The sequence below is a fragment of the Podarcis muralis genome, chromosome 8, assembly GCF_964188315.1.
Source record: "Podarcis muralis chromosome 8, rPodMur119.hap1.1, whole genome shotgun sequence".
NCBI lineage: Eukaryota > Metazoa > Chordata > Lepidosauria > Squamata > Lacertidae > Podarcis > Podarcis muralis.
Window position 1 is genome coordinate 68,511,703 of NC_135662.1, and position 13,334 is coordinate 68,525,036.

Below are 13,334 nucleotides of genomic sequence, written 5' to 3' on the forward strand. Positions count from 1 at the left end.
GCCTTTGGACATGCCTGGTCTATAGGTTTACTCATGGTTTGTATGTATTATGCAGTCCAACTGGCGTATTATTCGGTTGGAAATCGGAAGTCAAGAGATTGCCTTCTCTTTAGAAAAATAATATTTTTCCAGCCAGTGCTTTTTTCTATAAAAATTGGTGTGGGAACTCCCCCCCCCCTTTTTTGACTGACAACCCTAAGTTGTTGACCTTTTTTATGGGGGAGCCAAAGTTGTTTTAGGGGGGGGAAACACTTTTTTGGGGGTGGGACAATGCTTCTCCGCTTAAACGGCATGTGGTTGCTATACGGCAGCAGGTACACTACAAAGAGGTCCCAACACACCAAAGAGATAATGGAACTCAGTTTCAGTGAGTTCTGGCTGAAAAAAAAGCCCTGCTTCCAGCTACCATGATTTTGGCTGTTGGTTATAAAATGCTTAGCCGGAATTTTGTTCTATATGTAGAATTGAGCTTGACTAGAATTGAGCTACAGCGTTCTTTTGGTCTTAATATTTTTATTGAAAAGGTTTTGATTATAAGGAAATAAAGGGATGCTAAGAAAAAGATTTTAAAAATAAAAAGGCATAAAAATGTGTAGAAAGAAACAATATACGAGTATAGGCAATAGATGAAAAATACTCTACCTCATACATTCTTCGATAAATTTGAATCTATTGTCATAATACATATGTAAATACAAATAGTCTTCTGCATTTTGTATAAACTCATTCCAAATATGGTCATATTTGTCCAAACAAAGTCTTCGTCTGCAAGCAGTCTCTTCATAAGTTGCAAATGCTATTCTTCCTGTTCATCAATAAAGCACGTAGAATCCCATTTTTGTTGTCCCGTTGTTAACTTCGAATACAATAGGTATATAGTTATATTCTTCGCTGCAAATTTTAGCTTTTTTAGGATGGTCATAATTAAGAATGAATAATTCGTTTCACACGTTTGCCTTAAGTCTCCTGCCATCTTCTGTGGACTCTTTCAGTTTACCTGTGGGAAATCCTTCGATGATCCCTTGTGACTGGCTTGAGAAATAATACCACTTTTCAGCTTGTTTCATTATAAACATCACTTGTCCAGGGCCAGCCCTACTATTAAACAGACTGAGGAGGCCTCCTCAACTTGCCCTTTGCCTCGGGCAGCAAAATGCCTTGAACGGGCCTGACCTTGTCTGAGTCAAATGGGTTGGTTGTTGCTTCTTGTAAAATTGTTTCATTGATTTTTATTTTTTTTAAATGATGAATTGAGAGAAATAATTGAGAACATTGTTTTCTGGAGAAAATGTACCAGGAGAGGAAGACATGTTGCATAACATTTGCTGATGTACTTTCTATCTCCTGGTCTCCCTATCTCCTGGTATTGGTATTGCTTGCCCCATTATTATTGTTGTTGTTGTTGTTGTTATATTTTATTTTCATGGAGAAAATAGCCAGAATAAAGAAAGAAGCCACTATTTGTTATTCAGCTGATTCTTGGAGAACACCACTAACCAGATACGTCCCAGCAGGCAGTCTGGGGGAAAATTTGTGCTTGGAGATAGGCAGAGCAGCTGAGCCTATACTTGAGTAACAAATGCTGAGACTGAAAACCTAAGCCAGAGTCAGGTTTATAAGAGCAGATGGAACCCTATTGGCTAAGCAGGTCACCTGGTTCCTCCTGGCCTGGCAGCGGCAATATTGTCCTCTGACTGCAACCACACGGTAGAGTATATGGCAGCACTTCCTTCCTCTTCCGTAATGACTCTCAGGGCTCTCGGCAGTTTATTCAGCTTTCTGGTTCTCCTGTTGTTTTGGAACTAGAATTTACTCTCGTTGAGGACAGCGGCTTAAATCTTCTTTAATTCTTTAAAGGGAACGACAACGAGAACGACACAGGCACCGCGACAGCCGGCGATCGCCATCCACCGAGAGATCTTACAGAAAGGATCACAAGAGGACAGGAAGGTAAGATGAGGGAGTTGATTATTGCTGGGTAGCTGCTGTTAGGCTGGCGTTTCTCAGACTCTGGTTCCCAGCTGCTGTTGGACTACAACTCCCATCATCCCTAGCTAGCAGGTCCAGTGGTCAACGATGATGGGAGCTGTAGTTCAATGACAGATGGAGACCCAAGTTTGAGAAACCCTGTGTTAGACTGTGCCTTCCGACCTGGGGGATGGTATAAAGAGAAGGTAAGACAAGGTTGGGACGCGGGTGGTGCTGTGGGTTAAACCACAGAGCCTAGGACTTGCTGATCAGAAGGTTGGCAGTTTGAATCCCTGCGACAGGGTGAGCTCCCGTTGCTCAGTCCCTGCTCCTGCCAACCTAGCAGTTTGAAAGCACGTCAGAGTGCAAGTAGATAAATAGGTACCGCTCCAGCGGGAAGGTAAACGGCATTTCCGTGCACTGCTCTGGTTCACCAGAACTGGCTTAGTCATGCTGGCCACATGACCTGGAAGCTGTATGCCGGCTCCCTCGGCCAATAAAGCGAGATGAGCACTGCAACCCCAGAGTCGGCCACAACTGGACCTAATGGTCAGGGGTCCCTTTACCTTTAAGACAAGGTTTGGCTGGATACGAAGCCAGTTTTCAGCACAACCTCATGCACGAGCAGCAGCAAACGTTTGATGAGTATCTCTCCTTCTCGTCCACATGTACCAATTGAGCCCGGCCTCGCTGCCCAAGATGAATTGTTTATTCCCTTGTCTTCTTGTGCAGTCAGTCTCCTGGTCAAGACCGGAAGAGAACTCGCTGGGAAGACGACCGGGATAGGTGGTCAGAAAACGCCAGCAGGGAGAAGAGCTATACTTCCATCAAAGACAAAGAGCCGGATGAGGCCGTCGTTGAAAAGAACGAGGAAGATGACGAGGACCTGCTGAAGCCTGTGTGGGTCCGCTGCACCCACTCGGAAAGCTACTACTCAAACGACCCCATGGATCAAGTGGTACGTTGAGGAACTGTTTATAGAGTTGGAAGGGACCAGAAGGGCCACCTTTTGCCCCAGGTGGGGCTCAAACTCTTGAGATTAAAAGTCTCATGCTCTACCGACTGAGCTATCCCAAGATCACTTAATGAAGTCCTCCTCCTCACTCCTTTCGCTTTGTAAGACCCTTCTAGGGGGAAGGGGTTGGCTTCCTGCATTATGTACTGCCTGGGGAGAATTGCCCCAAATTGCATAGGCTTCTACCCAATTTAAGTTAACTTACCTTGGGACCCAATCTATTTTTTCCCCCCATCCTGAAACCTCCAGTCAACATTCTGTGGCCAATGTGTATGCTCATTTCTTAGTTAACTGGGTGGGGGTGTTTTTTTGGGGGTGGCATGGGGCATTATCTATGAATATTTTTGGGTACTTCAAACCTTGTAGTTCCTCTAAAGCTGTTGATGCCTCTGGTATATGGATGATACTGTTTTGGCTACATAAGCACTGACACTTGAAGAATTATGATCACTACATGATCTAGGTTTGTGTGTATCACACACTGTCTCATTTTCTGAATGTCCAGAAGAAACTAAAGCTGCTTATATCATTTTTGGTAAATCATCCCATGTGATTGACATGTTGCATTTGTGAGTGTGTGTGTTGCGTTGTGTGTGCAACACACTCCCGAGGCTCAGCATGACTGTAAATTGACGTTGCAAAATATTTTTAGTTCAGAATATCCTTTTAACTTTCTTTTTAAAAAAATAACATTATTTATTTGGTTTTTCAACTTAAAAATTTACAGAGATATGTCAAACATCGATAATAACAACAAGATTCCAAGGAATCTCCTGGACTTCCACCCTCCTCTTTGTGGGTCCTATTATTAATCATTTCCTCCCGCATCTTTTATGATAATCCAAATCCTTTACCTCTTCCATTATGTCTGGAATTCAACCTTAAGCTACAAGTGATATTCCAATGCTACTAATGATTTTAACTGTTTACAATGGCCTTTAAGATAAGTTACCGTATATTTCGTCCCATAGGACGCTCCGTCCCATAGGACGCACCTAGTTTTTTGGGGGGGAAATAAAGGGGGGGGGGAATTTCCTTTATTTCTCCCCCAAACCAGGTCGGGGAACAGCGTAAAATGTTCGTCTTCCTGATTTGGTATCTGAAGAAGTGTGCATGCACACGAAAGCTTATACCATTAACAAACTTAGTTGGTCTCTAAGGTGCTATTGCAAGGATTTTTTAAATTTTGTTTCGACTACAAACCGAACACAGCTACCTACCTGTACCTGATTTCTGAAATCCTTTTCACTTTTGTTTGGTTGCAATGGCAAGGGTGATTCCACTGTCGTCGGAACGAGCCGCCTCCGAGACTTATATGAGAAGTTTGAGGAAGAGCTGGGCAAGCGGCAAGCCAAAGCCAAAGCTGCCAGGCCCCCCTGGGAGCCCCCCAAGACCAAACTGGATGAGGATGTCGGTAAGGAGTGCTCTGACCCATGCGACTCACCCCAGAAATAAATGCTTTTCTAGGAGGAATCAGCTACTGGAGGCCCAATGGCCAAATCTGGCTCTCAAGTATGCCCCACAGAGGACCTTAAGGTCCATGAATAATCATAGTTTAGAGGCCCCGGGCCCTAAGGAAGTCAGATTATCCTCCACCAGGGCCAGGGCCTTCTCAGTGATGGCTCCGACCTGGTGGAATGCTCTGTCCCATGAGACCAGGGCCCTGCAGGATTTAGCTTCCTTCCGCAGGGCCTGTAAGACAGAGCTATTCCGCCTGGCTTTCAATTTGAACTTAGCCTGCTCTTTTATTCCCCTTCCTTCCCTCCCTCTCCCCTTTTTATGAAGATTACCTGCTCTGGGATCCCACAGCTAATTCTCCCCTGGTCTCCTCGCTGGCCCAAATAGGACTAATTTAGCCAGCTAGCCCTGGTGATCATCTAATGTTTATTGGATGGATTTCCCCTCTAAATTGATTTTTGAATTCTGAATTTATTGTTATTCACGTTTTATACTGTATTTTATGCAATTTTTTGTTGCATCAATTAAGTGTTTTAAATTTGTTGTTAGCCGCCCTAAGCCCGGTTTTCTGAACGGGGAAGGGCGGGGTATAAATAAAAATTTATTATTATATTTATTATAAATGCCATTTGTCCCTTGAAAGATTCCCTGCCACTCTCCTGACCCTTTTCATGCACCACTGTCTTCTAAGATGAGGCATAGGCAAAGTATCCTTTATATATTTCCCCTGTGGCCTAACCTTCCCTTTTTATGTGCCACCACTGTTCTCTGTTCTGTGAAAGCCCCCTCTGAGATGGAACTTGTGTGCCTGAAGAAAAAGCTTGATTTTGGGGAAGCAGCGGGGTTAGTTAGAAAATTATATCTTGCATGCCAGTGACCAGCACTCTGTATTCTTGAGGTGTTGCCAGGAATAAGTAGAGAAACTTGGCTCTTTGCCATGCCCCTTAGGGCATTCGCCGCTCCAGTCTCAGGTCAGAGGTGAATTCACAGTTTTGTGGGAGATAGGGAAAAGGGCAAGTTGGTGTTATGTTTTTTTGGGAACGCAGGGAGTTCCAGCGACTCAGAGTGCGACTCGGATGACGACAGCTGCTCCAGCAGTTCGGATTCGGAGGTGTTTGACGTCATCGCTGAAATTAAGCGGAAGAAGGCTCACCCAGACCGGCTGCACGAGGAGCTGTGGTACAACGACCCCGGACAGGTAGTACATGCCAAAGAAAGCTCAGTCTTAAACATTTGCGTCACGGCTATGCAGCTGGTGACTTAAAATCAGGACCGCAATACCTCAAGGACCGCCTCTTTCCATATGAACCTACCCGGATCCTGAGATCATCTTCTTTGTGTGCCGCCTCCTCAACAGGTCCAGAGGGTGGCAACCCAAGAACAGGGCCTTCTCTGCAGTGGCTCCCCATCTATGGAATGCTCTCGCCAGGGAAGTTCGCCCGGCACATTCATTATACACCTTTAGGCGCCAGGCAAAAGTGTTCATTTTTAACCAGGCCTTTCCTTGATTTGATTGTCACCCTATGCCCTTTTAAAATGTGGATTTTTTCTGGGGGTGGTATTGGGTTGTTTTTATTTTGATTATATATTTTGTGGTTTTATATTTTGATTTTCTTCTGTGAACCGCCCTGAGACCTCTGTTATAGGGTGGTATATAAATTCATTAAATAATAATAATTTGTTATTTCGTATTGAAGATCAAGTCACTTTGCCAAAACCAGTGACCACCAGCCCTGGGCTTTACACAAACCAATCTTCTCTCAATCGTGTTCTTGTGGCTGTGTACGCGCACACCTGAAGTTGCCAAAACACAACCACCAAAATTCAGGAGACTGCTCCAATACTATGCATATGTACTTTTCCACAAGCCCCATTGGATTTGGTGGGGTTTACATATGAGTAGACACATAGAGGGCTGCACTGTACATTTCAAAAAGTCTTGGTGTATGGCTGGTGATAGGCTGGTGAAACCTAGACAAAAATTATTTCTCCCGGCAGAATACTTTCCGTTGGTAAAGAATATTTGACTCAGGCCGCATTCAGAGACACTCTTTTGAAATACCATGGTATATTAGGGTACTTCAGTCCATGTGCTTAAATTTTTTTTTTAATTGACTCTTAACTTGTGTATGCTAATTTGCTTTTAAATAACCAAACAAACCCCTGTGTTGCAAAGAGAGCGTCAGCAATGTCTAGGCAACATAATGACCATGTACATACACAATAGACAATCTTTAAAGAATTCCTTCAAACCATAACAATTACAAAATGAAATCTTTAGTCTCAAAGTCTCTGAAAATCTTTAAATAAAGTCTCTGAAAATCTTTAAATGAAGAGAGGTACCATATTTTGTATGATGAAAGACAAGCTTTGAAGCTTTGTGTATTCAGCAAATATGATGTCCAACACTGAACAGTGATTCCAGATATTGACTTATTATTTTTTGTAAAATTTTGTACGATTGTCTATTTCGTATGTACATGATCATCGTGTTGCCTAGAATTTGCTTTTAAAGACATTACCTTTCAGGCACTGAACCAGACTGCCTCTTCCTGTTTTTAAGCATCTTGACTCAATAGCCTCCTTTAACATTTTTGACAGATGAACGACGGACCTCTGTGCAAATGCAGTGCGAAAGCCAGACGAACGGGAATAAGACATGGAATCTATCCCGGGGAAGAGGTAATATTTATTTAAAATGTTTTTAGGACGGTTGAAGGGATCTCACAGCATCATATCAGGTAAAATACAATATGATGGGGTGGGGGGAGGTGGGAAACCCACTTAATAACAAATAAGCATAGAAATAAACTATAAAACAATCTGCCCCAAAATATTAAAATCCAATAACAAGCTATGACTAAAACCAGTGTTCAAAGCTTCCATTGTTCCAGGCGCATTTGGCGACAGTATTTCATTGGTGCGAGTGGTTTCTGAGTTTTGGGCGTAGTACTATGCCTAAATTTCAGATTAAAACTGAAGGAAAGGACGAAGAAGAGTTTGGATTTGATATCCCGCCTTTCACTTCCTTTAAGGAGTCTCAAAGCGGCTAACATTCTCCTTTCCCTTCCTCCCCCACAACAAACACCAAAAGGAGGGTCTTTTTTCTGCCTCCCCACTTCCAGCAGCTTTCCAAAGATGGGAGAAGAGACCCTCTTAATAATATTAGGGGGGGTGGGCAGGGGAAGGACTAGACCATGTGAAAAATGAGCATAATAGTTTAGCTGCAGTTCATTTTCAGCTTTGTATAAAAAAGCGCGCCAAGATGTTGTGCCCATAACCTCTGTTTAAGATGCCGTTTAGCTCCTAGCTTTCATATCTCGGTTTCTAATGCTGACTAAAACCAGAAGTCCAATAAGCACACTTCAAGGGAACAGCAAGGAAAATAAGAGTTTTCATAAGGCCTTTAATGAGGAGGGACACAGGCCTTCCCTGGCAGGATTTGGTTCTAAACATCACGAAAACATTAGGTTGCTGAAGACTGCTTTTTCTCCTTTTATTAGCATTCACCTTTCCTAATCACCTGCCCCTCTTATTTCCTCTCTCGTTTCTTAAAGCCTATTAAGCCCTGCCGACCCATGACCAACAATGCCGGAAAATTATTCCACTACCGCATTACAGTGTCACCACCTACAAACTTTTTAGTAAGTATCATCTGAAGCAGCGGAAGCAGCAGACCTGGCTGTTTTTATTTGAAACTCTTGTTTTTAAGCCCTTACATAGGTGACATAGGAGCAAGCTGGATATATTTATTTCTGGTTATTATTTATTGATTCAGTTTATATGCTGCCCTTTACCCAAAGATCTCAGGGTGGTGTACTACATTAAAAACGTGATTTACGTAGCATCATCATAATAAAAGCAATAAAGTGATCGCAGGAAATATAAAAACAGTCCCCACACTTCTAAAAGGCTGTAAGGTTGTTCAGTAGCCAGAGGCCTGCATAGAGAGGAGTGTTTTTGTTTGGCATGTAATGAACGCGCCTGGCGAGCCTCTCTGGGGAGAGCATTGCACAGATGGGGAGCCACCTCAGACAGGACCAGTTCTCCTGTTGTCATCCTCCAGACCTCTTGTGGAGGAGGAACATGAAGAAGAGTCTCAGATAATGATCGCAGGGTCCGGGTCAGTTCACATAGAGAGAGGTGGTCCTTGAGGTAATAGTTGTTGTTGTTGTTGTTGTTGTTATTATTATTATTATTATTATTATTATTATTATTATTATTATTACAGTGGACGCTCGGGTTGCGAACGTGATCCATGCGAGAGGCACATTTGCAACCTGCAGCGCCGTGTCTGTGCATGCGCGGGTTGCAATTCGGTGCTTCTGTGCATGCGCAAAGCGCAATTTAGCACTTCTGCGCCTACACGACCGCTGAAACTTGGAAGTAACCTCTTCCGGTACTTCCAGGTTTCAGCACATCCGTAACCCGAAAAAACACAACCTGAAGCGTCTGTAACCCGAGGTATGACTGTACAGTGGAACCTTGGTTTTCGAATGTAATCTATTCCGGAGGACCGTTCGACTTCTGAAACGTTTGAAAACCGAGGATCAATGGGCGGCCAGCAAAATCCACTGAAAAAATGGGAGAAATGTGGCTTGGAAGCCATTCAACTTCCAAGGCACGTTCGAAAATGGAACCAATTACTTCGAGGTTTTTGGCCTTCGGGTTCTGAATCGTTTGGTTTCTGAGATGCTCAAAAACCGAGGTTCCACTGTATTATTATTACCCTGCCCAACTGTTTGGGTTTCCCCAGCCACTCTGGGCAGCTTCCAATAAACAAAAAAATAATAATATTGCGACCCTGAGCCGTTTAAGGCTTTATAGCCAGCTCTTTGAATCGGGCCTGGAAACTAATTGGCAGCCAAAGCAGTTGAGCCAGGATCTGTGTAATATGCTCCGTGTGTCCTGCCCCAGTGAGCAACCTGGCTGTCCAATTTTGCGACGCCGATGGATCCAGCAGCTGTATATTCAGAGAGAGTGTGATGCCATAAACAGGGCCTCAGCCTTATCTGGATTGAGTTTCCATTTATTGGCTTCCAGCCAGTCCATCACCAAGGCCAGACACTGGTCCATCCCTCCTCTGCTCCTAGCATGGAAACTATGGGCTACCAGGGGAGGGAGGCCCAGGAGCAGTCACCAAGGTGCTTACCTGACCTCCCAGCTGCGTTTCACCAGCAGCTCAATGTCTCCTTGCACACCCCACCTCGCAACCTCGCGGTAAACCACGATGACCCCTGTGTCGGCAGGTCTGTGCCTTCCCACCCTGCTGACCACTATGGGGCCAGCCCTGTCGTCCAGCATAGAAATGCAACAAGCTATTGGAGGAGGAACAGAAGTTTGGGTTGCTGCTCTGCTCGTCCCCAGAACACTGGCAAGAATTTCTACAGGCTACTAACTTCAACAACAACAACAACAATAATAATAATAATAATAATAATAATAATAATAATTTATGTATACCCCGCCCATCTGGCTGGGTTTCCCCAGCCACTCTGGACAGCTTCCAACAGAATATTAAAATACAATAGCCTATTAAACATTAAAAGCTTCCCTAAACAGGGCTGCCTTCAGATGTCTTCTAAAAGTCTGGTAGGTGTTGTTCTCTTTGACATCTGGTGGGAGGGCGTTCCACAGGGCGGGTGCCACTACTGAGAAGGCCCTCTGCCTGGTTCCCTGTAACTTGGCTTCTCGCAGTGAGGGAACCACCAGAAGGCCCTCAGCACTGGACCTCAGTGTCTGGGCTGAACAATGGGGGTGGAGACGCTCCTTCAGGTATACTGGACCGAGGCCGTTTAGGGCTTTAAAGGTCAGCACTAACACTTTGAATTGTGCTCGGAAACGTACTGTGTAGGTCTTTCAAGAGCTTAGCCTTATTTGCAAGGCTAGTCTGACCTGTGGCTTTTGCCCTTATCTCTTTAGACAGACAGGCCAACTGTGATCGAGTATGATGACCACGAGTATATCTTCGAAGGCTTTTCCATGTTTGCCCATGCTCCCCTCACCAACGTAAGTCGCCTTTCTTTCGTGGCCCAGCTAGTTTTATGGATGGCTGTTGGGGTTTTTATAATTTCTGCGTATGCTAGCTTTCTTCTCTGTAGTAAAAATGAAACCTATAGCAGCCCTCCCGTGAAATCTTTGTCCCTTTAAACATTTTTTTTATCTGTTCTTTGGAGGTGAGGTGCCCCTGCCTTTTTAAAAGGTAAAGGTACCCCTGCCCATACGGGCCAGTCTTGGCAGACTCTAGGGTTGTGCGCCCATCTCACTCTATAGGCCGGGGGCCAGCGCTGTCCGCAGACACTTCCGGGTCACGTGGCCAGCGTGACAAAGCTGCATCTGGCGAGCCAGCACAGCACACGGAACGCCGTTTACCTTCCCGCTAGTAAGCGGTCCCTATTTATCTACTTGCACCCGGGGGTGCTTTCGATCTGCTAGGTTGGCAGGCGCTGGGACCGAACAACAGGAGCGCACCCCGCCGCGGGGATTCGAACCGCCGACCTTTCGATCAGCAAGTCCTAGGCGCTGAGGCTTTAACCCACAGCGCCACCAGCGTCTCTTTTTAACTTTACTTTAAAAATGTCTCCTAACACAAGGCAAATCCACCAGTGACATAGCTGATCCCAGCTTGTTCAGTCTCTGCATAGTCTTATCTTGACAATAATTGACCTATTCAGATGGTCTGTCCCAGAGTGGATTTGATTTAAATCAAATCGATTTCAAATCACGATTTAAATCACTAGTCAGTAAGACTTGATTCAAATCATTTTCTTTTACAGAAAGACTCATTCTTGCTGGTTTAATCTTAATATTTACAGCCAGATGAAGGTTTCATTTTTGGAATAATAAATTTTCAGAGTAGTTTTTGCAGTTATACCAAAAATTACCGATTTGGTTATGCTGTTAGAAATACATAGACCGATAATTATGAAATTATTGTGAGGTTTAATAAGTTAACTGTTTATATTTGGACAACTTTTCTGCTGTTGTTTATTGGAAGGAGAAAAATAATAATCATTTCCTTAATAACAATTTAAACAATTTGTATAACTAAAACAATAACATTATAGCATATGTATCCATTGTTTGTTAACTGATGTGGTTAAACAATTTTAAAAAAGAAAACCTTAAGACTGAGTTTTAGCACACATGAAAAACTTAGAACAAATCCTTATTTCCTGATGAATAGCCTTTGGACCATAATGTAAATTAAATAGAAAACTATCTTTAGAAAGATTTTTCCTCCAAAAGCATTTTATTTTAAAAATCCAATTTAAATTTAAAAAACTGATTTAAATAATTTTTTTTTAAAAAAGAAAACCATTGATTTTTTTATCCACCCTGGTTTGTCCCAAAGAGGTTTAAGCCTTCCTGTTGTAGCCATTAAAGTAAAGGTAAAGGGACCCCGACCATTAGGTCCATTCGTGACCGACTCTGGGGTTGTGGCGCTCATCTCGCTTCCGGGTCATGTGGCCAGCATGACTAAGCCGCTTCTGGCGAACCAGAGCAGCGCACGGAAACGCCGTTTACCTTCCCACCGGAGCGGTACCTATTTATCTACTTGCACTTTGACGTCTTTTTGAACTGCTAGGTTGGCAGGAGCAGGGACCGAGCAACGGGAGCTCACCCTGTCGCGGGGATTCGAACTGCCAACCATCTGATCAGCAAGTCCTAGGCTCTGTGGTTTAACCCACAGCGCCACCCGCTTTGTAGCCATTGTTGCACTACTTTTTGTGAAATCTGTGCTCGGTGCAGTCGTGCCTCCAGCAGATGGCAGTCTCTACCAGCAGATGTCATACGTGCCTTGCTTGTCATGCTGTTTCCTAGCTGGTTGTCTCAAGGTTTATGCGATTCAACCTCCCTTTTAATTTTGGATCAGAAGAAAGCAAGAGAATGTAGTGAGGGTGCTGCCTGCATCGCTCTTTGAGACTGAACCTCTCTCGTGCATATGTTTCTTCTCATCTCTCCAGATTCCTCTGTGCAAAGTCATCCGATTTAACATCGATTATACAATTCATTTCATCGAGGAGATGATACCCGAAGTAAGTTATGGGAATGATGATGCACAACATCTGTTTGCTTTGTGGCACGTCGAGAAAGTTTAGCTCGTTGGTTCATGCATATTCCGAAGAATTTCATACTGTATGGCTGGATGAGCTCTTCTGATTAAAGGTGTACAGTCCTGGAATATCGATATGAAAACATACTAATGAAAGGTGTAAAACAAGTTAAGCAAATGTTTTCGTAAAAGTAAACTCTATTGCCATCTGTCTATTAGTGCCACTAAGTGAATATTGCTGTGGGGGAGAGTAGCAGTTTGTTAAGACTGTCCAACAATATTGTTGTTGTTGTTGATGATTACATTTATATACAGTTGTACCTTTGTTTACGAACTTAATCCGTTCTGGAAGTCTGTTCTTAAACCAAAACCGTTCTTAAACCAAGGCCCGCTTTCCCTAATGAGGCCTTCCGCCACCGGTTCCCTTCCACCGTTGGGATTCCGTTCTTACACTGAGGTAAAGTTCTCAAACCGGACACTATTTCCGGTTTTGTGGAGTTTGTAAACCAAATCGTTCTTAAACTGGACTGTTCTTAAACCAAGGTACCACTGTACTGCCCTGTGCCCGTTCATAAGGACAATAATCCCCAGTTTGTGAGGTGCTGATTAGTGACTGCGAAAACGCCTTGTTACGACGCCAGCAGTGATTTATCAGCTTTTTAGCTAGAACGTGGCAGCCTCCGAGAATTATGGGAGACGTCCTCCTTTCCACATATATCATCTCTTCTGCTTATTCAAGTGAAAGGCTGTTGGCACTCCGTAAGTTATGGCGTAGCCCTGAGCTCGTAATTTTTGCTTCCGGTCTAGATTTAGGCTTTTAGTAAGGAACACTCCCCC

The 13,334-nt window shown here is 43.8% G+C and overlaps 1 protein-coding gene across 3 annotated transcripts in view; it reads left to right on the forward strand.

Moving 5' to 3' along the window:
* Positions 1 to 13,334, forward strand: part of DROSHA (drosha ribonuclease III) — a 76,416-nt gene that overhangs the window by 2,485 nt on the left and 60,597 nt on the right. For all 3 annotated transcript variants that reach the window (XM_077933341.1, XM_077933343.1, XM_077933342.1), the window contains exons 3-10: positions 1,858 to 1,950; positions 2,701 to 2,926; positions 4,256 to 4,397; positions 5,488 to 5,639; positions 7,043 to 7,123; positions 7,999 to 8,085; positions 10,364 to 10,450; positions 12,409 to 12,480. In XM_077933341.1, the coding sequence (XP_077789467.1) occupies positions 1,858 to 1,950; positions 2,701 to 2,926; positions 4,256 to 4,397; positions 5,488 to 5,639; positions 7,043 to 7,123; positions 7,999 to 8,085; positions 10,364 to 10,450; positions 12,409 to 12,480 (940 nt within the window). The remainder of the gene's footprint in view (positions 1 to 1,857; positions 1,951 to 2,700; positions 2,927 to 4,255; positions 4,398 to 5,487; positions 5,640 to 7,042; positions 7,124 to 7,998; positions 8,086 to 10,363; positions 10,451 to 12,408; positions 12,481 to 13,334) is intronic.